This window comes from Tetrao urogallus, assembly GCF_951394365.1.
Source record: "Tetrao urogallus genome assembly, chromosome: 12".
NCBI lineage: Eukaryota > Metazoa > Chordata > Aves > Galliformes > Phasianidae > Tetrao > Tetrao urogallus.
The window spans coordinates 6,945,957-6,972,543 of NC_136825.1; the positions used below are offsets into that span (position 1 = coordinate 6,945,957).

At 34.7% G+C, this 26,587-nt stretch overlaps 1 protein-coding gene across 1 annotated transcript in view; it reads right to left on the reverse strand.

Annotated features, from left to right (window-relative positions):
• Positions 1–2,391: 2,391 nt before the first annotated feature.
• Positions 2,392–26,587, reverse strand: part of CDH8 (cadherin 8) — a gene marked incomplete at both ends in the record, with an annotated part of 123,848 nt that continues 99,652 nt past the window's right edge. The window contains 2 exons of the mRNA XM_079541374.1: positions 2,392–2,885; positions 3,931–4,182. Coding sequence (XP_079397500.1) covers positions 2,392–2,885; positions 3,931–4,182 — 746 coding nt within the window. The remainder of the gene's footprint in view (positions 2,886–3,930; positions 4,183–26,587) is intronic.

Below are 26,587 nucleotides of genomic sequence, written 5' to 3' on the forward strand. Positions count from 1 at the left end.
AACACCTGACATGCCAACGCTGAAGCAAATTCTTTTTTTGTTTTGAAAGATAGATAAACTTGGATGATGCATCCAGATGTTTACCTCTGTGGAACAGATGTTTCTCAGGAACCTAAGGAGGAAATGTTGTTTTTATTTCCACTACTTGAAAAAAGAGAGGAGAGGAGAGGAGAGGAGAGGAGAGGAGAGGAGAGGAGAGGAGAGGAGAGGAGAGGAGAGGAGAGGAGAGGAGAGGAGAGGAGAGGAGAGGAGAGGAGAGGAGAGGAGAGGAGAGGAGAGGAGAGGAGAGGAGAGGAGAGGAGAGGAGAGGAGAGAAACAGAAAAAGAAAAGAAAAGAAAAAAAAGAAAAGAAAAGGAAAGAAAAGGAAAGAAAAGAGAAGAGAAGAGAAGAGAAGAGAAGAGAAGAGAAGAGAAGAGAAGAGAAGAGAAGAGAAGAGAAGAGAAGAAAAGAAAAGAAAAGAAAAGAAAAGAAAAGAAAAGAAAAGAAAAGAAAAGAAAAGAAAAGAAAAGAAAAGAAAAGAAAAGAAAAGAAAAGAAAAGAAAAGAAAAGAAAAGAAAAGAAAAGAAAAGAAAAGAAAGGTTATTTTTCAGCATGGTGCAGTAAATTAGACACACATAACTCCTGTGGTCACAGCCTGCTGCATATCTAATTTTCCAAACACTGTCAAAAATTGCTTCAAACATTCTCCTTTTTATTTTGACTGTATTCATCTAATAAATAAATGATTTTGGAGAAGCTACATTCCTCCACAGACTATGAAGTTATTCAAGCAGATTCCTTTCTGCAGTGTACAGGTAGAACTGAAAGAAAAGCAATAACAAGAAAAGTATTTATAAAAATATATTTCACAAAGTAGGAAACAATACAGGAGTTTCTCTGAATACAATACATGGAGTAAATAAACAAACAGTAATATAGCATCAAAACAAAGTAGAAAATTAAAATGATTTGCATGTAATACATAGTTTTATTATACAATTGCTACTTCTAAATGGCAAGTTTGCATTACAAATTGAGTATGCTTGCAACTTCTAGTGCTGTTCTTTCTCTGTGTGCAAGAGCCCTGGTGCATCACTATGAATATTATAGAAAAGAAATGCTAATAACATAAGCAGTAAAATTATGTACACACTGGTTCCTGCTCTAATACAGTGGAGAACTATAAGCATGTTTTTTTTTTTACTGTACTGTGTTATGTGTGGATTTCTAAAAGTCTATAGTTTAAATATTCACATGAACCAGTTTACTTCCAGCTGTTTGTGCTTGTATTAAAAACACCAGGTATTAGATTTATGAAGAAGATACAAAACTGTCAAAAGTTTTTTTTCTGGGAAAGTTTTATTTCCTGCCATCAATCTCTTAAAATTCTGCTACTGCAAATGGAGAGGTTACTGCTTTAACCTACAGCAATTTGTCATTTTTCTTCTCAAAATGTACATGTATTAAACATTCACTATATATAGAAAAAAATCTAAATGATACAATTTAGTTTTCTTTATAATCTTATTCTATAGATTATCAATCTTCATAAATAAAAGCAGTAATGGACACCGATAAAATATTTATTTCAAAGATTAAACAAATAAATCCGATCTTTAGCAATAAAATCAGTAATTCTTTCATATATGTAAGTCCATCCCCTTTCACAGTTTTTCTTTCCTTTCAGAAGTACAGGATTGATCCTTCTTTTAGAAAAAAGCTCCTTTCGTAAAGCAAGGTTTTGGACCCCTGCATCTGAATCTTTGCACGTGAGTAGGATTTATTACCCATAACTGGAATGGATTAAGAACATGTGAATATTTTAAGGCTTGACACAATATTTAAAGATGATATTCAGTCTGTGGTTATGTGGCCAACAATTACTGTATGTACAATGCATGGTCACTGCACAGTAGAAGCCAGTAAGGATTTCCAGTGCTATTTCTATTCAGCATTGCTAAGAAGACCAAGATATTGCTTTTAACATTTCTGAGTCAGGATCTTTGTTGGTAATGCAGAAACAAACCATTAGCTTTACACATACTGGCAGGAGCTACTGTTCAACAGTAAAATCCCTGCAAGTCCATTTCCTAAGAAAGCACCAATTCATTCTTTTCAATTCACTGAAGATAATCAAAGATCTAAATCTCCATCTTCAGAGTGGTCAAGTGAATATCAAATATCCAAAGACTTCTAGACACTCCACATACTTTACTTCACACTCCACAAGACTTAACCTCCTAACATATACTTTTTTATTTGGTTCAACATTACAATGTAGTTGATTTTATAGATGACTGGCGCTAAACTTGCCTCTAAAACAAAAAGCCACATTAGTTTTAACTAACAGCAGTGGCCCTAGAATATTACATGATCATTAAGTCAACAGTGAAAAAGTTTGTAATCCACTGTCAAGTTTCTTTGTCACTTTCTCCAACTGAGTAAAGTTCTCCAAGTCTTTTAAAGCGAGGACCCCATTCACTGAGGTAGTCGAAATTCTGATCTGAGTCTGATGCAGAGGACTCCAATGAACTAAGGGAACCAGCAGCTGAACCTCTTCCTTCATAGCCATAAATCTGGATAGAGTCATATGGTGGAGCTGTGGGATCATTATCAGCTTCATGAAGCCTTACATTAATAAATTCATCAACATCAACACCATTAGGAACAGGCGCAAGACCCTGCCTCGGCATAAATTGAAGATCAGGTTTAATATCCTTACGAGGCAAAAATCCATTAATTCCATCTGGATTTTGCAACGTTGCAATGTCAAAAGCTTCTGTATCTTCTTCTCCACCTCCTTCATCATCATAGCGAATAATATTTTCTCTCACATCTTCATCATCTTTGATGATTAAAGGCTCATTCTTATGTCTTCTTAGTGTTACAAACAGCACTACAATGACTGCAAAAAAACATCACAAGCCAATTAAGTAAAAAAAATTCATAAAATTCAAAAAAATAGTTAGGGATGATAATAGGTTGCTTTTTGTGAAAATAAAGGTAATAAGGATAGAAAAAAGAAGAAAGACCACTTCACTGAAGTGATGAAAATTTGATCAGAACCTCTGGTTCATCCGGTTTTTTATTATCAGTTCAAATTTACATTTGATACTCAATTTTTTACAAGCAATAAGATAATGCATATTTCCACTTTCGAATCTCAAATTTAAGCAACTTTTCCCTTTTTCCATTTGAAAAAAGATACAATCTAGGTAATGTCAAACTAACATCATTCAATGAACTTCAGTCTATAGTTGTCCGCACTTAGGATGAAGTTTTCAAGAATTTGAGGGTGCTTTTCTGAAAACAGAGCCCTAATGACAGAAGGAAATTGGTGTTTCTGATATAATTGAAAAGAGAATAAAACAGCAAGAGAGAAAGAAAAACCTCAGATACATCAGTTCCAGAATCATGGACAGATGCATAAGCTCTGAATTGGTTATACTTGCTGTTTTGTAGTTTAATATTAAAATTTCAGTTGCTAAAGTAAATCTCCATTATAAACTGAAGCTGCTAAGTACAGAAACTGTCTTTCACTGTTCTATCAGACATGTTTTATTTAATTAAAATACACAGTGCTTCTTATCTTTTACAACTGTAATATCTCTTATGCCATTACAATCCAGAGTAAACTCATACAGGTCTAACAGGTACAACAAAACTATTTTCATTTGGTGCAGTTTACACTCTGTTCACCTTTTTACTTATGTGAATTGGCTTTTGGTCTCGTAATTTTTTATGTATTTTATATGTAACACTCTTTCAATCTGGGATTTTTTTGGTATGCCTTTCTTCAGTTCTTAGTACAGAAGAGACACAGTTCTGAAATGTCCTTCAGTACTGCTGCAGATTCCATTAGATTCTATGTCCTTATACATGACTTCTCTGCTTACAGCTGCCTATGAATCAGAAAAATTTTGAACATCCGGTGTGAAATGAATACTTACCTAATAGCAAAATGATGCATGCTAATATTGCAATTAGGGCTCCCATGCTGAGTCCAATAGGAAGTACATATGCTTCAACATTGCAGGACTGGACAATACCATCACTGCTGCAACCACAGACTCTAATAGTAAGAGTGCTAGTACTGCTCATGGGAGGATTTCCACTATCGCTTATTATGATTGGCAGTAGGTACACTTCTTGTTTCTGCCGACTGAATCCATTGTGCTTTGCCAAAATGCTGAGAGTATTATCTGAAAGAGGGAAAATTTGCATTGTTTCACTGCATAGTATAACTGCTAAAGCCACTGCTTTTTCGTAAGACATTCATCAAAACCTCTACGCAAACAAATGCATTACACAGTACTCATCAAATCATCAGCATGTGATAGAGTAGCCATTCCCCTCCCTGTCTGGCTTGCCATGCCCCAGTTGAATAAGTGCAACATATTCATTGTTGTGTCAAGAGTAATGAACCTAATGGCAATCCCTCACTTTCCTCTCTGTGCACATCCTTACTGATGTTTTTTCATCATTATTCATCACTAATTTTTTAAGTTAGGCAGTCATGTATATGCTTGTTTTTACTTAGATGTACTTGTTTTCTTTTTTCTTAATGATTTAATACCATTTTAGTAAGGTACTAAGTTGAACTTTTTACAAGATGCCAACAGAGCATTTTAAGTTTAGCCTTAGAGTTAAATACAGCAATGACTGGAGACGTGATGGTATTAAGACTCAGTCCATTTACTTGCAAATGCAGACATTTGCTTTTTCTGTGTGTCAAGCTGAACATTTGACGTGTTAACTATACATGTACGTTTGCCCTCTTTCTCCTACACAGTTAAATTTCTTACAATCACACCGATCTCAGTGTCATTCAAACATGGTATCTCTGATACTTTAAATGCTATTTGAAATACTAAAAATTGTAATTGATTGCTCCAATAAATTATCCCAATAAATGTGATTTTGCTTAGAGAAATCATATAGGTTATATCATATATAGAATCATAGAATCATAGAATCACCAAGGTTGGAAAAGACCTATATATGTATATGTAAGAATACCCCTGGGTGTGCACCTGAGATCTTCTAGTGCCTTTAGGTAATTAAAGATTCTAGCAATTCAACAACATACTCCTTTCAAATATCAATGGTCAGTGAGCATGCCAAATATGCAAGCCACTGACTTGTTTATTTATTTGCTCACTTGGAAACATGAAGTAGTTTAGAGATGTTTAATTTGCACTGATTATGATCACCACAAACATTTCTGACAGCCCATGGTATTTGTGCAGCATATATCACTCCCACAACATGAAAGACACAAGTATGTTCCAAAGAGCTGGCTGTTCATGAAGTACAAAAGAAAGATGCAGAGAAAGAAGGGGAAAACATTCAGAAAAACTAACACTGTATAGACGTTTTTAACACTACAGCCTCTCTCCCCCTCCAACAACAACAACAAAAATTACATGCAATATCTTACTCTTGATGTCTTTTGGATATATATTAGTAAGGAAAATAACAGCAGTTACAGAATATGATTACTAAATATTATCACGGTTTGGACCTGTATCAAGTTGAACCTGTATCAGTGGACAACTATTAATTTATTACTGACATAAAACCAAAGATGAAGGAAAACTTTATGATAGTTAAGAATATGGGGGAGCTGATTCTCACAAAGGAACACAGGAGGCTTGCTTTCTCATTCAGTGACCATGAAACTGAACTTTAAGCCGTCTTCATCTGAAGTTCAGGGTCTTTGGTTTTGTAGTCTTTCTGTCTCCCTTGGTGGAAGAACTTACCAATCACATTCATACAACCTAGAGAAGTTTTTCCTACAACTTACATCACAAGTTATATATTGGTATCAGAGATCTTCATAGCATTTAGAATGCATAACAAGTGAAGATCTACCTACAAATTAACTACTTTGTAAAGAGGTGTTCATATGAAGACTTCAGAATTCCTTTGCAGAACAAAAAGAATTCTGTAGACTTTTCTTTCCAGGAATCCAGAGTTTTTATCTATTCAAGTTAGACGCAGTCACATCACAACTGATAGCACCCTGGGGCCAAATAAATAGACCAGTCCTTTCTTGTGCTCTTTTTAAAATTAAAGGAAGCATATGTTTCTACTACAGATAAATTTCAGAGAATGAGCTCTTAAGGATTCTGACAACTCAAGCAGGATGCAACTCCTTGATGATAGCCCATTATTTTATCTGCTTCTATGATGAAGTAGAAAAGACAAGTATGTTTCAAGTCAAAAAACTAGCACACCTTTCAAATTAAGAAAAACCTGCACTCCTTCTTGCTGCCTGAATGTATTGATGATTTAATGCATGCATGTGAAAGACATACCAGTCTCAGTGTCATACTTGCTATCTAACTGACAAAGAACATCACATTACATTACATTAGCCAGAAAAAAAAAAAAAAGTTATGTTTTCCTGAATATCAGCATATAGCTTTACCAAAATACGTGACTAATGTGCACTTCTTATGGGATAGCATTCTTTTCCTCCTCAGCACTCACACATCATTTTCAAACATTGAAAAATTTGCCTGCCCACTTGACTGTCTCCTGAAAAATTAAAAATATCTCAGCATGAGTTGCAACCTTAATCCTTTCACTTTAACCTTTTAAGAGAGAAAATGGTGTGAGGCTCAGTTTACAGCTCTCTGTGAGAAGTCCCACTCAGAATACTGTCACATCTGTAGTCATTTATTCAGAACTCCAAAGACTTCTACAGTTATATTACACAGAGATTTTATGTTCTGGAAATCCACACCAATATAGCTTCTTCCTTCCTATAAGCCTGGTACAGTTCTTATCTGTCCAAGACAGAAGAATGGATTGATATGCTGAACACTCGCATCTTTGCCCTTTACAGACATGTGGAAGAGGTATGGCACCTCATTTAGAGAGAAGTGACAAAAACCCTGCTCTTGTTGATGACAACTTTACTTTCTGAATCACTCACTGCTATTCAGCTTGGTTCAGAAAAATCTAGTAAGCCAGAAGAAGAGAGTAAAAAGAAAAAAGCAAAAAGGAAGATTATTATAAGTGACAAAAACAAGAGGACTGAAGTGGGATAGGGAAAACAAAGTGCCTATTTCTGCCAACCAGTGAAGCTACGCTGTGTATTACGAACTACCAAGCACCTATAATGGTTATCAATTCTGGTTCAGAAGAAATGAGATAAGGAAGATATTTGGGACATCTATCCCCATTATTTAAGTGTAAAAGATGTTATAATGGCTGAATAGTTAACATCATATAATAAGGTATCAAGAGAATAGAAGAAAAAAACTACTGTGTTAGACAATTTGTTTTCCCAAGAGAGGAAATAAGCAATAGCAGTAAGAAGGAGCCAACAGGAAAAGAAAAAAAAAAAACAAAAAACAACCAACCAAATAAGCAAAAAAGCAAAACTAACCAAATAACTTTGTCAATGATTTTGTTTAGCAACAAATGTTTTCCCCTTCTTTGCTGTCTTCTAATACTAAATATCCTTTGATGCTGCTGGAAATAGGACTCTTGAGTGAAGAACAATGACTCTCCAATTGACTTTTTAGTTGATTCTCAGAACTTGCAAATAAATTCTAGCAGCTGATTTGCAATAAACTCAATTTATCTGATTTGCTTTCTATTCTCTGTGGACATTCTCTTTACCCATAGCTGAGAAAACAGCAGGAATCTCCTCCAGGAATAACCTCCAGCACTGCTGCATGAATTAACTTGGCAGCAGGTTCTCAGCAGGAGAGGGGACGATCACTTTCCACTCATCTTTCCAATTAACCTGCTGATCCTTCATTGTAGCGCTGTTCAGGTTACTTATTTATTCACGTTACTTTTAACAAAGCGGGGAAAATCACACATAGACAAAAAGCCTCAACCCTCTCTATTAACAAAGCTCTGAGGCAACCTGCCATGGGTAGAGAGAGACATTAAGTCCTTACTGACAGGCAGGCATATTCAGAAAGTTCTTTGACATTCTCAGTATCAAAGTAAGCCTCCCTAAATGCTCTACTCTTCTATAAGTGAAAGGACTGAAGAACTTGATTGAAATGCCACAGTCCTTTTAAATTCCATTTCATTGATCATGTACCAAATCCACAGAATGGACTAGTATCTGTATTCCATCTCTCAAGCTTAAAGGATAATAAGTTAAGTGATCTTAATAATTTTCTTAACTCATCACAATTTTTTCCATCAGCATGAGGTCACATAAAACACATCTCCAAAAATACATAACTAGAACTTTGACCTGCAGCTCATTTTTACCATGTTCTTTAAACTTAAAATCAAATCAGTCATTTAGATAACTCTCAGTTTCCAAAATTTACAGTTAATACAAAAGAGCTGACTAGGACACCACGATATCTGTGGATCATGCTGTAAGCTACTTCTCTCAGAGGATGATGTTGGTATACTAGTAATGCATTCAGCGAATTTCACACTGTTTCCTTTATTTTATGCAGACTAATGTCTGAAATTATTTGTTGTGTTTTGAAGTGTTTTGCTGATTTCTGAATGGCTGAATTATTTTCCATACTATTAAACAAAGAAACATTTAGGAGGTAGAATTATTTTTTTATCAAGGAATACTTCAACCAAAAATGAAGGAAGTAAAGAACTTCTGAGCAATTAGAGGGTGAAACTGTCAGGCACTGTTATTTATTCCAGTTCTATAATAAATTAACTAACTGCATACAGTAACTAGCCGTACCTTACAGTTTTCCCAAATCTTGGTTTAAAATCAAGATCAATGAATACATTTCAGTTTTCTCTGGAGACTGCTTCTACTAGATCTGCCTACAAGCAGATTTGTGAAACAACCATTAAATAGACTGCTGTGGGAATATCTCTGTCACAGCTGAAACAAAGCGTGACAGTATGGTAGCTCTTCAGAAGATGCCCAGTGTGATTTCTAGATAAAAGTGGTTTCAATAAGCATAACTGAGGCCATGCTTAAAACAGGGCCATGTGCTTAATGCAGATTTCCAACTGTTCTCAAGAATCCCTGATCTCTTTTGAGGTTTTTGGATAAAATATTTTGAAAGTAAATGTAATATCTTTAATACAAAGCAACTTTTGTATTTTTCAGACATGAGTGACTCTAATGGCATTGACACCAAGCTTGATGTGAAATTAAGAGTCAGGAGTCAACTTTTTCATCTCCCACTTTGCACTAGACACATATGTTGCAAGTTTAAGTCAGATAATAAAATGGTAGAACAACAACAAAAAAAGAAAAACGAAAACAGAAGCACTCACTTTATATCCTAGTGTCATTTTCTCTGCACACACTACTGCAATTCTTTAATTTCCTGATGATTGCTATAATACTTTTGAGATGAGCGGACTTTCCTGATGTTCAACCTTATAACTACACAGACATTTTTCTTTCTTTTTCTCTATCTGATATAATTTTCTCAGAAAGATCAAATCATTAATGGCATTAAGGACTTTGTGGTAGAAATCTATGCTGCATATGTTACTTACGTGAAGAAAGAAAATCGTAGTTGGAAACTTCACAGCTACATAATCCAGAAGAAAATTAATGTGTTTCTTTATGTTTATTAGATCTTCAAAACTATTTTCAGAAGTCATTATCTTAAGGGCGTTTTGTGTACATGTTTAGTCTAAAAACAGAGGGTGATTTGGCAAAAATAGAAGAGCAGAAAGAATATCCATATTTGCCTTTATTCTGGCAATAACAAGAGCAGTGTGAAAGAATATTCAGTACCTGCTGATCTAGCACAAAAACAGAGGAGGCAACACAAAGCATCAATTGTACATCATGGAGAAAAGAAAGCTGTGGGGAAACCACAGTGTTGCCTTTGTATACATATACTGCACTTGTGAGAAAGACACTGAAAGGCTTACAGTAACTGGAGAAGGGGCAATGGTTTTAAACCATTCAGTGTGGATTTGCTATCAGCAGGAAATTTTTCATGATGAAAGTGGATAGACACTGGAGCAGGTTCCCCAGAACAGTTGTGGATGCCCCATCATTGTAAGTGTTCAAACTCAGGCTGGACAGGGCTTTGAGTATTTTGATCTAGTGAAAGATGTGCTCCTGGATGGGACTAGATGACCTTTAAGGCTTCCTTTCAATCTAAACCATTCTACATCAGTAACATCAGTAACTTGCTTCCAAAATAATGCTTTTAATGTGTTTTGAAAGATACAACTGTGTTTGTGTTTGAAGACAGGACACATTTTGTTTCTGTCTTTGGCTGTAACACTGCAAGAATACCTTTTTAAAAGGGAGTGATTCTAAGTTTGCTTGTTAAAAGGTTACCCAATCATTAGTAGGTGAAGAAAACATTATTTGTTCATTAGTATAACAGTTTTGTTTTATAACTAAACACAGTACATATATCAACATTGGTGTATATATTCACAAAATACAAAATTTCTATAGAACTTATGTTCACAACTGTTGTGTGAAATTTGACATATGTGCTAGAGTATGACCAGAGAGCATCTCAAAATAATAATAATAAAAGGATATTGTTCAAACTGGCACGCTTTTTATGAATGTCAAAAACCTGTGATATCTTCCAAAAACTAGATTGATGACTGCTATCGTGTTTGATTGCAGATGTCAGGTTCAAAAGTAAAAAGCTTTTGTGCTGATCAAAGTCTCTTGGCTGCGCCGTACCGATGCATAGCGACAATTCACAAAACATGCCTGTGACGTACTATCAAATATCTTAATGAGCTTCTATTTCTCTAGTTACCTAGGCTTCCTATACTCACTTTAGACATGAATAAGAACACAAGAAAAGAAAATATTTCATGGCAGAAAATATATTGATGAGGTAAAGAATCAGAACGTGTAATGCATTTTGTATTTTGATTTTTTTCTTTACCAATTGAGTGAAGTAATGATAGCCTATCCCAGAATTGAACTGCTGAATCTAGTAGTGAATAAAGCAACCAAGCACATTTTCTTTGCAGAAATAAAAAGTGCTGTGGAGAATTTAGAATCATGAGCAAAGTAACATTCAATCATGTACAAGGTTACATCGTTACATTAAAATTTCTTGAAGAGGGAATAATCACATTAAAACTAATGTCACACAGAACGTGCAGTAAATAAATTCTTGAGAGAATTAAAAAACAAACACAAAACCAGACATATAACAGCAAAGGGATGGCATAGGCATTTCCCCCTACCTTTTTCCTTTGAAAAATGTGAACTTTAGATAACAGTCTGTATAATTTCTAGTTCTGTTCCTTTGGAAAAGTCTGAACTTTAGATAATTGTCTCTTAAGTATTCTAAAACTTTCCTTTGACCTTTAGTACAGCAGAGCTATAATCAAACATATCTATATGGTCACTTGCAGTACAACAGCAACTACTGGATTTTTGTACCTTGGTTTTTTTTAACCCACTGAAGGAAGGAAAATCCCAGTTGCTGAAATAATCATGCTGAGGCATGCATGGAATGAAATATTATTAGTTTTATTATTAACAGGGAAGAGAAATAATTAGGATAAAATGCTTCTTTTCCCTCTCTCTTTTAATTTACAGGTAATAATGGCAAGTCAGAAAAGGAAACCTTGGGCTCTGGGTCTGTTCAAGCTATACAGTTACCACAGTTCTCACTGCACTTTACTCAGCAGCCATGATTTCAATCTCATCCACTTTGATTTTATGCCTGTTTATCTCTTCCAAGCTCCATTGTGCCAGTTATGATTGACACTTCCATATCTGAAGAAAATTCAGGCCAGTGAAGATGCAAGATACGCTAAAACAGCACTGGCTTTTGCCTCTCATTTTTCTGCTTTGGATTCAACAAGCCAGTCACAAACTTGTTTACTAATAATCACATTGCTATGACATGCTTTATTTTATTCAGATCACATCACTACATGGCATGTGCATTGAATGTTACATCTGTAAAGTATAAGAATTAACGCAGGTTGCCAAGCTCCAGTTTAGAAAGAGAGATGAAATGGCTGTCAAATGTGCTTAGCATTAAAAATACATTATTAACACAGCAATTTGCATAGACTGATGGATCATTTTTGAAATCTACATATTCTAGTTAATTCCATTATCTTGTTATTTTAACCAAAAAGTTTCAGAAAGTAATACCGTGTATTGTGATGCTTTGATAGAATAATGGCAATATTTTCCATTTAAACCAAGAACTCTTTTTTATTGTTTTACCAGACTCCAGTAGGATACTTAGAAGATAAATAGAGCCAAAACATTCCTAGGATTTGTCATCTGTATTTCTCATTATAGATAATAGATTCTTGTTCTTTCTATAACTGCATACTTACAAGTGCAATCTAGGAAGTGAAAGAAACTAATGAAAGACAGATATTTAAGCCCTTTAGGTCACAAAGATTTACAGTTTTACACATTACGTTGACTTGGAGATCTATTATGTGTAATGATAAATCTCAAGGAGATTCAGTGAAATTTATACTACTTTTGATAGCTGATGGAAGAGTTCCAAGGATCCTATGTTCCTCACCTTCCTCAATTCTCAATCCAGTGATTTAATTCCTGCATCCACAAAAGTTCAGAGTTTTCAGGAAAATTAATGCAATCACAGATGTTTGAGATGAATTCTTTTCTAGAATTTAAACTATGAATTCAACATTAAAAAGAAAACAATAAAAGTAGGAATATCTCTAGTTTTAAAATGTGACACGTTTTTGGCATTTAAGTGAAGTAGTTTCGCACTAACGAAATTAACATGCGCTTCCCCATGCCACAGTGATTATTTTTTCCATCCCTATGCTGCGGAACATGCATATGCACACCACAGGAGTTTAGACTAATTCACTGGTAGATCATTTAACACTCCTTTAAAACTGAATCTGGAATTAGACCTATGAACCTAGAACTAGTTATAAGTCATAGACATATATTCAGGCCACACCAACGTACTTCCATTATGACGTGGGGGTTTTTTTGTAACCATGGATTTGTTAGGAAAAAAGGAAACACTCAAGAAAACCCCGATCAAACGAACATAATCTGCATCTACAGGGATGCTGCCTACTGGTACTGGTGCAATAAAGGTCTTGTCAGAATCTCCATTACAAAACAACATTTTTCTAATATTTATTAATCTGACATAACAACTTGCTATGAGAAGAAATCTAGAATGTGTACTCTCTGCCAAAGAGCACTGAAAGCTAAATGCAACTTACTTTGGCTGAAGCCCTTTAAATCAAAAAATAGATTTAAAAAAAAAATATATTTACTTAACATTTTCTTGAAATGGAGTGGCTTAGGAAAAAAAGCGTGGCTTTGATTTTAAAAAGTGCCAGGCCATGCAGTTTCTGTATACACAGAACTCCCTTTAACTTCAATGAGAAAAATTTCTGTGAGAGGCCTGAAAGAAGTGCTATAATATGTTTTTGTAAATGTCATCAAGAGTTACATTAGCTTTCTGTAATTTGAAAGACTTAAATGCTATGGTAGAAGATTGCCCCCGGGCACACAGGCAGACTGATAATGACTTTTTGAAGACTATCTTCTATGCAGATTACATATAACAATAACAATTTTTTATCATCATAACATTAATAGCAGTAATTTATACTCCTGTCTTACACCTAAAGCATCCACAGTAAGTTATTATGTGCACACCTCTCAGTGAGGACAAGTCTCCTATGGTAAAGATTAATGTTCGGTTGAAACACTGGCCACAGTAAAATACATCTAAAGGAATATCAGTAAGTGGGAAAAAAATATTCCTGCATGTAGAGTGGAATATATGGTATTACATTTCCAAACAAAACATCCCAGATGCTCTCAGGAATACTTGTACACCCTGTAAGCATTATGTACAGACATAGCCAGAAACTCCAAGCGAATATGCAAAGGTTACTGAGGTCCACAGGAACATATGGGCACATCTGTAAATTTCAAGACCTATTCCTACTATAGGACCCTAACTTTGCATACATGCTATTAACACCATAGCTAGGAAAGAAGAAGGAGAGAAGAGATGCCGGCATTCGAATTCTACATCAAGCCATGGAGTTATTACAAACTCAGTGCTTATATTGATAAATATTATAGCTCTGCAAGCCAATTTATAGCATTAGTCCATAAGATCTAGAATTTTCACAGAATCAAATTGTGTTTAAGCAGGGCATCTACAGCAGGAGAGTGTCCACATGCCTTTTAATATCCCCAGTGACGGAGATTCTGCAAATAGTAAAGACTGTCAGTCACAGTTGAAATACGCATGCAATAAAACAGAAAAAAAAAAATGTTCAGTCATTTTCTTCACATGAATCTGAGGATTAATAAGGGAAAAATTCATAATACATCTCCATGCAAAGAGAAAAGTTGTATATCACAGTGAAATTGTTTCCTGTTGTCTTCTAATTCATGATGAAGAGTCTGCCAAAGCACAAATTAAGTGTATAGCCAAGAGCTGCAGTAAAAATATGAAGCAGGGTCATATAATAGCATCACAAGAAACTGGGCAATTCTACTGCAAAGGAGAATACATCTCAATATACCAAAAACAATTATGATTGTGAAAGAAGACTGCAGAAGTGCAAACAGAGAGCAGAAAAAAACAACAGATACTTTGAGAAAGATAAGTTTCTTTGCTGTGAAAAAAAAAAAAAGGAAAAGAAAAAAGATGAATAAAAATGGAATTAAGTTTAGAATAAGCCAAGTTCTTTATACAAAGTTTTGAAGCAAGTGGTTCTGGTAGACAGATTGTACTTAAACCCCACAAAGTTTTTAGCAAATACATCTGTGTGTTAGAGAAGCACAAAACAAAGGAAATATGTTTTAAGACATTATTTTTCTAATTAAAAATAGAAAGTGGTTGCACAAGGACAGAAGCTGTGGGATAGATAAAGACAACGTAAAAGGTGACAGATGGTGTAGAACTGAGTTTAAAGTACCTTCCTCTGAATTTAGTATTCCAGGTTTTCAGTCTGGTCTCCGTCATTTCCCTACTTGAGCTATAGAATCACTTTTACATGTTTTCAAATTGGGAGATTCAGAAACAAAAAACAAAAAAGACACCATCACGCACTCTTGAAAATCTCATTCCTTAGTGATGTATAGGGAGCAGCTAATAGGTGCTACTTATGTCATACGTGACCATCAGAAAAACCTTTTAAAAGAACATCTGTACTGTATGCATGGCACAATGACAAACACAGAGATTTTATAACTAGGCTAATAGCCTGCAGAGTACAAGCAGAGCACTTGCATCATCATTCCGTGATTATTCCTAATGTTCCTTTTTAAGGTTTATGACTGCAATGTTTACACCATTCATAACTACGCATAATACTTTATTTTTTATTATAGAACCAAATCCATGAAAAAATTACTGTAGTATAACAGTTACTCCACAACATAGCCCTCAACATACAGCAAATGTGAAGTTTATTTACCTGAGCACACAAATAGAGGTTAGATGAAGCGAAGTGATATGACTTTCCTATCTTAATATGGCCAGACAGCTATCACTGCTCAGCTGATTCATGTTAATCTGGCTACATATCCACTCATGCTACATTCCAAGGATCCCACTAGCTCTTCCACTCCAACACTACCAAGCTGAAGTCTGGAGCTTTTCTTGAAGTTCTTCTATTTATCTCCCCTTAATAAGCTGCCTTATTACCTCACTTCAAACAAGGGCCCATCTTCAATCCCTGTAATCGGCACTGATTATCAAGTATGCACATCTTATCACGTTAGCTACTCTCTCTGCCTAAACTAGAGAAGTCAACTTCTTTTTCATTTACTTTCTGTATTTGGTACAGAATGTAAAATGTTGGCAATCAGGAACATCAAGTCTCCTACCTTCTTTCCACCAGAATGCATCCTAATTAGATAGAATTAAGTGAAGACCAACAATGTGACTCATTTTATAACAAGACCACCTAAACAAAGTAAAAAATCATAAGTTACTGGAAAAATATTATAAGTGGCACAAAAAGAAAAAAGAAAAACAAATACAAGAACCTAAATAACCAAAGGAGGCTTTGTCTCTCTTATTCTTTAAAGCTTGGTATATGAAAAACTGGCCAACATGTTTAAAAAAGGAAAAGTCACTGCTGTATTTTTTCTTGCTGGAGAAATACAGCCCTTTGCTAAATTGTCATCTCTAAGGGAGTGAGGGTGAAATGTGACCATACGAGACAACCTCAGGAGAGTGCACAGACACAGAGTTCAAATAATAAGGAACGTAATAGTCACCCCCTATGAAGAATGACTATAATTCAAATAATTCCTTCCTTGCTATACACCACTTGTGTAATTGGTTCAATATGGGATGCAAACTGGAACATATTCTTATTTCTTTTAATTCGCATTAAACTGTTTTGCAGTAGTTTATCTAGACGATCCTTTAGGCTAAGAGAGAAAAATGAGTACCTTTTATCTTAATGGAGGAACCATGTGCAAATAGTCTGCATGCTTTATATTTTCTGTATGGTGGATTTATTAAAATTCAGTTTTATAAAATGAGAATTTCACTAATTAGTGGAAATCTTTAATAGTTAATAGGTGATGTTTTCCTCTTATGTTGTTTTAATTTTTAGCCTTTTTAGATTCTTGCTGTAGTGGAAGAGTGGGTGTTTTCTTAATCCTTACTATAGGTGAAACTTTCTAATTAATCAATAGAATAAATATTCAATTAAAGTAAATAATAAATTAATTGCATTTTTTCCTAAACAGAATGTATTAGAGCATGATGGAACAAAGTATGCCGTAATGTAAGCAACCAGTACATTTATGAGGTTCAAAATCAGGAAGAACAGGGCTTTGTACTATCATTACCAATAAGCTACTTAGAAAATGCATATATTCAAAATAGAACAAAACAAAACACAACAGTGAACTGAAAGCTAAGGAGAACTATTAAAATAACAAGGTTATATTGTTTAGATGGTGAATATATTAAGATATTAAGATGGTGAAAGGATAGGTTGATGCCCTACCAGAAACTTCAGCTCTAGGACATCATTACTCCTACACAGCGAATCAAACCTATTTGCACTGCAGGAGGTGTTTCCTGCAAAAAAAGTGGAAGAATGAGATCTATCTACAAAAGCAAAGTTGCTACTTTGGCAGACAACAGCTGATTAAAATTGTATAAACTTCTCTCCAAATATTCTACACGCAATTAATAATAAAACAACAATAAAACACAAACAACCAAGAAAAAATATACAAGGAATGGTGGAGAGGATTTCTCCTGCATAGTCTGAGTTCTAAATGACACAATTCATTTTGGAGATTTTAAAATTCTCTTCAACAGAACCTGTGATTTATTTTGGTGAGAAAGATATTTCTTTTTTGTAAGAACCTTATATTCTCAGTGCAAACTGTCAGCTAGCAGAAGAAATGCTTATATCATTCAGAGAACCTATTAGTCCTACCCAACATGACAAATGATGGCACAGAACAATTATCAGGCTTCTCCTTTCACTCTCATTTGATTAAGACCCGTGCATTCAGAAAATTGATCTGCCTGCACATGTAGGACAACAATTTGGCTAATTCTCCTAACATTAAAGCAACATGTATGTCAGAACATTTTTGAATGTAATGAGATAATACCAAGCTTACTAGCCTGCATATATAATCATAGTTAGAACACTTGTGAAATGCAAGGAGCCATGTAACTGCTGTAGACATTGGAAACTGTCCAAACAGATATTACCATGTTAAAAAGACTGGAACTTGTTTTCCAGCTTCTACATGCATAAATTTTTGTTCTGTCTTGTTTGCTTGTGTAAGAAAAATAAATAAATTTAACATTCATAATAAAGCAATGAATTGAGAAGCAAGAAGAAAGAGAAAGAAATTCCATTTTGATACGCAAAAATATTTCACAAAATAGATGTGTTTGGTGTCATATTTGACTAGAGATTGGTGATTTTAAAAGTTGATGTACATAAGAGAAGAGGTAAATACTGCTATGGAATACCTTTAAAGTCCTAGACTGTAACTAGTCATGGTTGGTTTTTTTTGTTTCAAGAAGTTATGTTTTACAGGAGCCTTTAAAAATTCCAGAGAGCTGGTACTGTGAATCCTGCTGTTGTCTTGATAACTCTTAGCTTAGAAGTTTTGTGGTCAGTAAGGACAAGGCCTTTCTGCTAAGTACTGCAGTCTCGAGACACTCTATTATTACTATTATTTTCTCCACTATGTTGCTGAAATTGTCATACTGAAGATTTTATTTGTACCTCTATTATTTCTTTCATCCATGTTCTACATAATCACTACTAAAATACTTTTATTTTTGTGTTAATTATCTGACCAAAATCTTTTCTTTTTTTTTCGTAACCTTTTATATCTTACTTGCTTTTTTTAAAAAGTAATGTCAGCATTGCTTACCTCCCTTTACTTTTGTTGTGAAATTAAAGAAATAAGCTCAAAAAAGAGAAGTACGTGACACCTTCTGGGCATGATGAAACTCCTACAGCAGGAAAATTCACAGCTGTCCAATCCATCTCTTCATCATGAGTAAGCACTGTCATACATATGGTGCACAACACTGACCTCAGATCTTTTTCATTCAGTTTACATCTGGTTCTTAATTAGTTTGATTTAAAAGATGAAACATAATTGATGCCTTTGCAGCATTATGTTGGTAGCAGCACAATTAATAAAATACAAATATGTGAAGTAAAAGTCTCTTTGGTGGTGTATATGTAACGGTATGCGGCATATACACACTATTATCTTGTGTTTCATCACTCACATTTTCTGTTGCTTGAGCTGGGTCATGTTTACACAAATGTACCAAAATATCTACCTAATTGTGATTGACTCATACGATAAAAAATGCTTTTGCTGCAAGAATATGATGCTGTGGAAATGAGTTTTACTTTCCACTCTGTACATATAACTCTTCTCTAGTTGTAGAAAAGTTTACATTTGTGAGGGTTGGAAAGAAGTTGTCATCACAGAGATAAACTAAAACAGCACTGAAAAGTTAAACAGCATTAGGAACAGAAATGCTCCAAAAGAAATGCATTGCCAGCAACAATACTGTGAAAGTACAGATGTGCTGGGGAACACAGAAGAGCTGAGGAAGAGCCTAAAGATGCCTAAAAGTGGACAATTGGCTTACCAGATGGCCCCCTCCTTGCTGGTTCATTCATCAGGTTGGCCTTTCCAGTCGAATGAAGACTTGGTGGATCACTTCTGGCTTAGGGCGGAGGAGAGAGGGAATCTGTCTGTCTGGAGCCCTGCATCCTGAATACAGGAGAGGAGTGAATAAGGTTTCAGATGGACAGAATAGGCAGAATGGTCAAAGCGTGGAGGAAGCTGGTAGCTGAGTTAGCCTTTGAGGAGCTGATCCTATTTTTCTGACATACACATTCAGCTAGAGTAGCTATGTGCACCAAGAAGAGTTCACCTCTTTTTTAGCTTTTTATCAAAGTGGTGAAAAGCACATAACCATTGTAAGAATGTGAAAACCATCTGGATAAGGTTGAAAAGTATGTTTGCAGAGGAACTGCACTTAGTCTTCACCTGCTCTATGCTTCTAATTAGACGGGAATCCAGAAAGAGCAGTGATCTGCATGCAAGAAGAAAGATGGGAAAGACAGCAGAAGCAGGTGTCAGTGGAGGAAGTGGCACGAAAAGAACTGGAGTAGAAAAACGCTGGTTTCCCATCCACATTAATGGAATCTTCACTTCAGAATATAACATCACATCCTTCTATGCCAGCAAAGTTGTTTCAAATAGCACTCAATTGATATTCAACATCAAGGGAAAACAGAACATCAGAGAACAACAGAACACAGTCAATAGTGATGATAGTAAAGAAAGAAAGGGAAAAGGAAGCAGAAAGCTATTAGCTATGAAAGATATATACTGAGAATATTTTCACTGGCATTCTTAGACTAGATGGGACTAATAGTGCCCCACCATGGAAATCACAACCTTGCTAGGACTGCAAAACAGTATAGTTGAAAGGAGTTGAATACAGTACTTCAACAGGAATATGAAATTGTACAGTGGTAATGGAAATGCACTCACTATCTGGGAAGACAGAACTTCTGAGTGCTACTGGAATGCATTGGGGTCCCAGGGTAATATTACAATTAACTCAAAATTATGCTCTCTTCTAGCATTTTAGAACACTTTAAAGACTTCTAGTACTGAAATCCACCTTGTTTCACTTATCGCCTTATCATTAGCAGAAAGGGCTCATCTTTTTCAGTCATTAAACTTAGTCTACTACTTTACAAGTTGACTTTACAACTTAGAATTCCATCAGATATGTATACAAGAAAATTATTACTTTTCCTACAAAGAATGACTTAACATATTTTCTGATCCAAATCAGTTTCAATACGGCCAACTAAGAATGAAGGAATCTAAAGTTTAGAAATATGGAACTGCATTTCCTCTGTTGTAAAAACAAATTATTCTAGGGATCCAAATCTTACCACCTAAGGCACAACAACTGTCTAGGAAAAGTATTTGCACTGGCTGAATATCACTTCATGAAATTAACGGATTGGAAGCTAGAATCTGCCCTTTCCTGTCAAGCCAGGATCTCTGTCTGCCTGCTCCCGTTGTGAAGGAGGTAAGGTAGCACAGTGTTTTCTTACCACCACACCACTGGATTACAATTATTACCTGCTTTCCAGCATGTAGACCAAGAAAGATTTGAGACATTTTTCTATGAAAGGTGCTTGGATCCTGGAGTGTAATCTAACTAGTAGATCATCCATAGAATGTGGTGGTTGGAGCCAATAAGTCACATTTTTATTTTTTAATCAGAAAGTTAATTATGTATCCAAAATGCACGTAAGAGCTTTCAGAAATACAATTTCACATCAGAGTATTCTGAGTTGACAAAACTAAAATGTTTCATGGAACTTCACTATCTATTATATTTTTTGTTTTGGTAAAACTGAGCCCTTTGTACTCAGAAAAACATCAACATCATCCTTGTACCTTCATCTTCTAAATTCTGTAATATATCATTTATAATAAAACAAATTAAAGTGCTTATAAAATCTTTCAACCAAATTAAAATAGAAGTATTTTAATAATTTGATATTAATCAGTGCATCATTAACTATACTGCTCCTAAAAATAGAAATAATCTCTTAACCTCTATTTATATAAATGTTGAACTTTGCTATTTACACAGCTCTGGTTTTAATACCATGCTGAGGAAAAAACTGATAGTATGATATTTATAATATCATTTTTTACTCTATGAGCAACTCCTGGAAGAAACATGACCTCTGTCTGTGGATGGCAGACCTGGAACAGAAATGCCAGATTATAGAGCAGTTTGTACTTGTTGTTTGTTAACACATAGGCATAATTTATTTTTAACTCTACTACTTTTACAATGGCTATGCAAGTGTTTCCTGTGATTTCCATTGACAAAACTACATCCGTTAAGGGAGAGGTTGATCAATATCGTACCTCAGATTATGCAACACATTCCTTTATAATTTTCGCTGTGGTCTTTTAAAATGCAATTCCATGCCCCTAATACTGATAGAAAAATAGTTTGTAAGAAATAGCACTAATTATTAATTTTACTTTTCAAGAAAACAACAAGAACGTAATTTGGCACATTTTAGAATCATATTTTGAAAGTCCGGATATTTACGTATAAATATGATGATGATAATTATACACATCAGAAATGTATAAGCATGTGCTTTCCCTGGAGAACTGCCATCATGAAACATCCTCTGGCACGGATGGCAGCTGGGCCATGAAGTTTCCTGAAGCTCAAGAAAAATTGCATGAAACTGTAAAAAAAGAGAGGATTTACAGCTAATATCCAAGGGACCATATGGGTGTTGTTATTCCAGATGCTCACTGTACATCCATCAAGAAATGATGGGTTTAATGATGTCTTTGCTAAGGCAATTTGTACCAGAGGTCAGGGGGTTAACTTTGAAATTGGGCAAAGTGGAAGGAGGACAACGAAGAAGTGGTGCCACCTCTTAGCTCTGAGGTACATATTTGGAAAGAAAAGTCAATCAAAACCACAGAAGGCACTTTAGCTCTAGCTGAGACAATGGCAGAGACTTACGAAGAAATGCGGAAGGCAGGGAAAGAAACTCATTTAGCATGAGTTACTCTTGTGGGAACAAAAGATTTGCCCTCCAAATATGCATTTGACAGACGTTGCTAAAAATATTTTCAGGAAAAGATGTGGAAAAATTCTTGGTTTCATTATATTAAAAACACAGTGATATAGAAGAGTGTCAAAAACTAATCTTTTTTTTTTAATTATTATTTAGAATATCAAAAAGAATGGTTGCATATATCATGTTTCTGGCTATTTCTGAACAGTTTAGAAACATTTTTTTATCAGTAGCAAAGAGGTGACGAGAAATAGCAAATTTTGAATAAGATGTGCAATATTATAGAAATGCATGCAAGCCTGTTAGTGACTGAAGTTATTATACTACTACATTATTTCCTTTTAAGTGAGTGACATTTTGCCTACTACTTTCAAGACACCACAGATCAAATGACAGATTAGACTTGCTGGATGGTAAGCACAAAAGAAATGGACATTTAAACATGAATATTCTTGGAGCTTTTATAGATATCCTAAGTATTACAGACTATGCATGGTTGAGAATAAAGTTCGATACAGAGAATCAACAAAACAATTAATCACTGAAGTATATATAATACTGCAATAAAAAAAAAATAATAATACTTAAAAGGCAAACTAACAACCATTTTCATTTTTACTCCCAAAAATCAAATTGGCCGAAATTCAGAGTTCAAATCTCCAGACACACATTGAGTATTCTAGTTAGAGGACAGGCTGATTACTTACAAAGCTACTGAAGTTTTGCAGGAATACAAATGCATGCCATTAAGGTGGTTCATAAGGGTAAGGTCTGCCCATGTTCCCAAAAACCCTGTGGTTACTGCTGCCCATATGAGTCCTAGTTTTAGGTACATAATACCACATTTATACAGTAGTGATGCACCATTACTTCTTTCAGAAGAGCTGCGCATCAAAGGCACCGTAGAACATTTGATTCAGAGTTTAATCCATTAGGAAACAGAATGTGGCATGAGAAAAATGGAAATGCAATGGAAACACCTTTTGGGAAAAACTTGAAGTCACTTTATGGCAAAGATGTATTTGCTAGCTTTTGAAAGAAAAATTGCATTGGCAGCATATCAAAATGTTTACATCTGTGGAGAAGCTTTTAGCATAAAATTCTGTTCTCACTTGAACAAACTAAAGAAACCATAAGAATAGTAGGAAGTGAATGCTGACAACAGGTACTGCTGTAAGCATATTGTTTGGAATGCAGGAGACAATCCATCTACTGGCATTAGGTTTTAGGTTACGCTTTGTGAAGATTACTCACCTTAAAAAAAGCAATGCCAACAAATGCTAATTCCATTTCTAGAGGCCTCATTTCAAATTTCTGATGCCATGACCATACAAAATACTTAACAGTCATCTGAATTTCCATCAGTTTTTTTGTTATTCATTGTGCTCCTACAGCTTTTCAGAAGGGTTAATTACATTCAGCTATGGATTCAACTACACATTGCTAGTGTATATCAATTCTGTCTAAACATCAGATATTTCAATGTGAAGTTTTAGGTTCTTGCTGGTTTGAATTTTGTCAGAAGCACTACACAAAGCACTTACTCTCATTTTTCCCACTTTTGCTTCTACATACTGGCCCAGCCCAAAGACAAGTGAAAAGTAGATGATCACTGTCTGAGCACGCAGTCAAGGCATTGATATGGCATAGACTCACAGGTTTAGTCACCTGCATTAACACAGATAGTATTACATGACTTCTCCTGTTGTATTAACTTCTTACATTTTTACCACAATTTCATTATTTATCTCCTGATGGGCCTGAATTTTATGCATCTGGCAAGATAAACGAGCATCGTTCCTTGCAAACCAGTTTGAGACAGTAACTAGGATCAATTGATTCCATATTAGTAGCTGCCTATTTAGACATGGCACAAAACCTAAGAAAAACTACTCTGTAAAAGACATTTGAGCTGGAAAAAGAACAGGAAGAACAGATCAAGAGCTATGAGAAATAAACACAGCTGAGAGATGATGTACAGACATTTGATGAGATGTACGATGACAGTTAAACTTACATTTTTACATTACTTACTTCGGAAAGGCACTACAGCCTCTACGGTTCTTTTAGGACATCCTGTCTACACAGAAGAGATTGTAAATATGCAAGTTTAACAGTGGAAACAAAGAAAGTATGCCAGTATATCAATTAAAGGAACAGATTCTACTACAATCATGGGGTAATTTCTATAAAATAACTTAATTTTAGATAAATGTTTGGTGTTTTTTTTTAAAAATTTTTTAAAAATTTTTGTTTCTGATGAAGATACACCATTTGTCATGCCAGTAAACATATTTGTTAATGACAAAGTAGTTACCAGAATATTTGTAGCATAATTGGGCAGCACAGTTAATTACTGAAGTATCTTGTGAATTTGCCTTGGGGCAATCTGGAAAGATTTAACAACAGAATTATCCCATAGGCAACAAACTAAATGAATTAATTGTTGTGGTTATGGCCCAAATAGCAGAATAAAATTCCAAAATATATTTCTCTTAAATATTCTTCTGTATGAAGGATGGAAACAGAGCATTAGTCTTCTTCCCACAGAAGAAGCCAGATTGCATAGTTTGCATACTAATGCCATCAGATAAATAATGTCATTATTTCATGAAGTACAGAAGCAATTGCCAAATGCCACAAAACAACAACAATAACAACAGAAACACAAAGTAAGAATCCAAAAGGGTAATACCATTTCAGAAAAGCTCTTCAGGGGTGTTTTTGTTTACCTCTGCTTTGGAGAGAATTTTGTAGGAAGGCAAAACTTGAAAAACAATTTAAATAAATTTAAAAAATCATTAATGCTGGCAAATAAAAAATGATATTCCTGTATTAGATTTCCTGAGATAATGGAATTAATCTGTAAGCTCCAGAAGAAGACAGCATTTCTTCAGCAGCCATCATGGTACTCTCTATTGAAGAAATCCACCAGGAGGCCAAGAAAAGGGGAGGAAGGCAAAGCTGTGATGTCAGAGGAAGATGTGAAGAAATTTGCCCACCAGCATGAGGAAATGTTTTTCAGTTCCAAACCTAAGCAGCTTGTGCACTGATCTAATCCTCAGAAAGAAAATTCTTCAGAAATCAGAACAGGTTTTGTTATAGGCATTTCCTTACAAAGCAAACTGGCTTTTGGACAGCCCATACATGCATTAGTATGAATAAGGAGAATTTTGACTTGTCACTTCAGTTTTCTTTTTTTTTTAAAGGCACAATGGACTTTTTCAATACAAATAATTGCTCATGCTTATCTGGCAGATATATGCAATACAAAGATATGACCAAGTTCAGTCTTTAAGTGGCATAAATAAATAATTTATTAGAGATTTATTATATTTAAATGACAAGAAACCTCACTTCAACCAAATTATACTCTGATTTGGATTTGACAGGAATACCTGATTCTTGTGGGAGATCATGTTCTAGCATCAGCCATGGACTGAATCACTTGCTGAGTGATCTTGATAGAAAAGGGTGGTATGTGTAGAGGAAATTTTATTAATGGATAATGAAAGATTAAATCAGAAAAGTCTCTTGAAGTGGACTTTTACTTTTGAGAGATTTCAGGTGGTAGTTATAAAATTATTTACATATTTAACCAATTAAAATGCATTAAAATGTATCAGTGCAAAACTGAGTAGTGATGTGGCAATAAAACTGGACTTATTTTTTTAGAATGCTGTACAGAAAGGTTCCTCACTCCTACTCAGGTCAGGTGCAGTGTGACGAGAAGTAAGAGTCAGTCTTAAATATGTAGCAGATTGGAAGGACAAAGCTAATTAGTTATGGGAGCTAAGTATTTAAACATGATGAGAAATGCTAAGACCTTTGTTGATTTTATGCAAAGCAAGCCACCTAACATTCACGATGCTTAATTCAATTTGTGTTACACTACTGATGATTATGAAATGGATTTTGAAGAGAATTTTTAATCTTCTTCAGTAAATGCAGAAAACATTGAGACATTTCCCACGTGAAGTACAGGTATAAGTAGAGATATACTTAGTGAATGCTGCAAGAGAAAACGTCTAATGAAAGGAAAAAAAAATCTGCATATATTTAAACATTTTTAAGAATTTAGGTTTTTACAGTAGCATTTAAAAAGGATGCCATCATTCTTCTTCGTTGGAATGGCTAGAATAATAAAAATGAAAGCAACAGTTTCTTTTTATTTGACATTGAATACATTACTCTTACACCTGTGCACATATGCTGCATAAATACATCTTATTATAACAAGGATTTCCTCCACTGTCATTGCAAATAAGAGAAATAATAGAGTGAACTTAACTAAAATTCCCAACTGGGTAACATTTATTTTAAAACAAAACAAAAATCCAAAATGGAAGAACTTTTTTGAATATTCACTTAAGTACAAATACATAAAGCACTGTTTGTAACATTCTTGTGATCATTCCCAGCTCTTTCTCATATGACCTTTAAGTATGCGTGTCAAAAAAAAAGGATCAGTCTAATGCTGCTGTTTAACAATATTAAATGGGTATTTTTTCAATTGTGCATGAAATTCTACTTCTGTAGTAC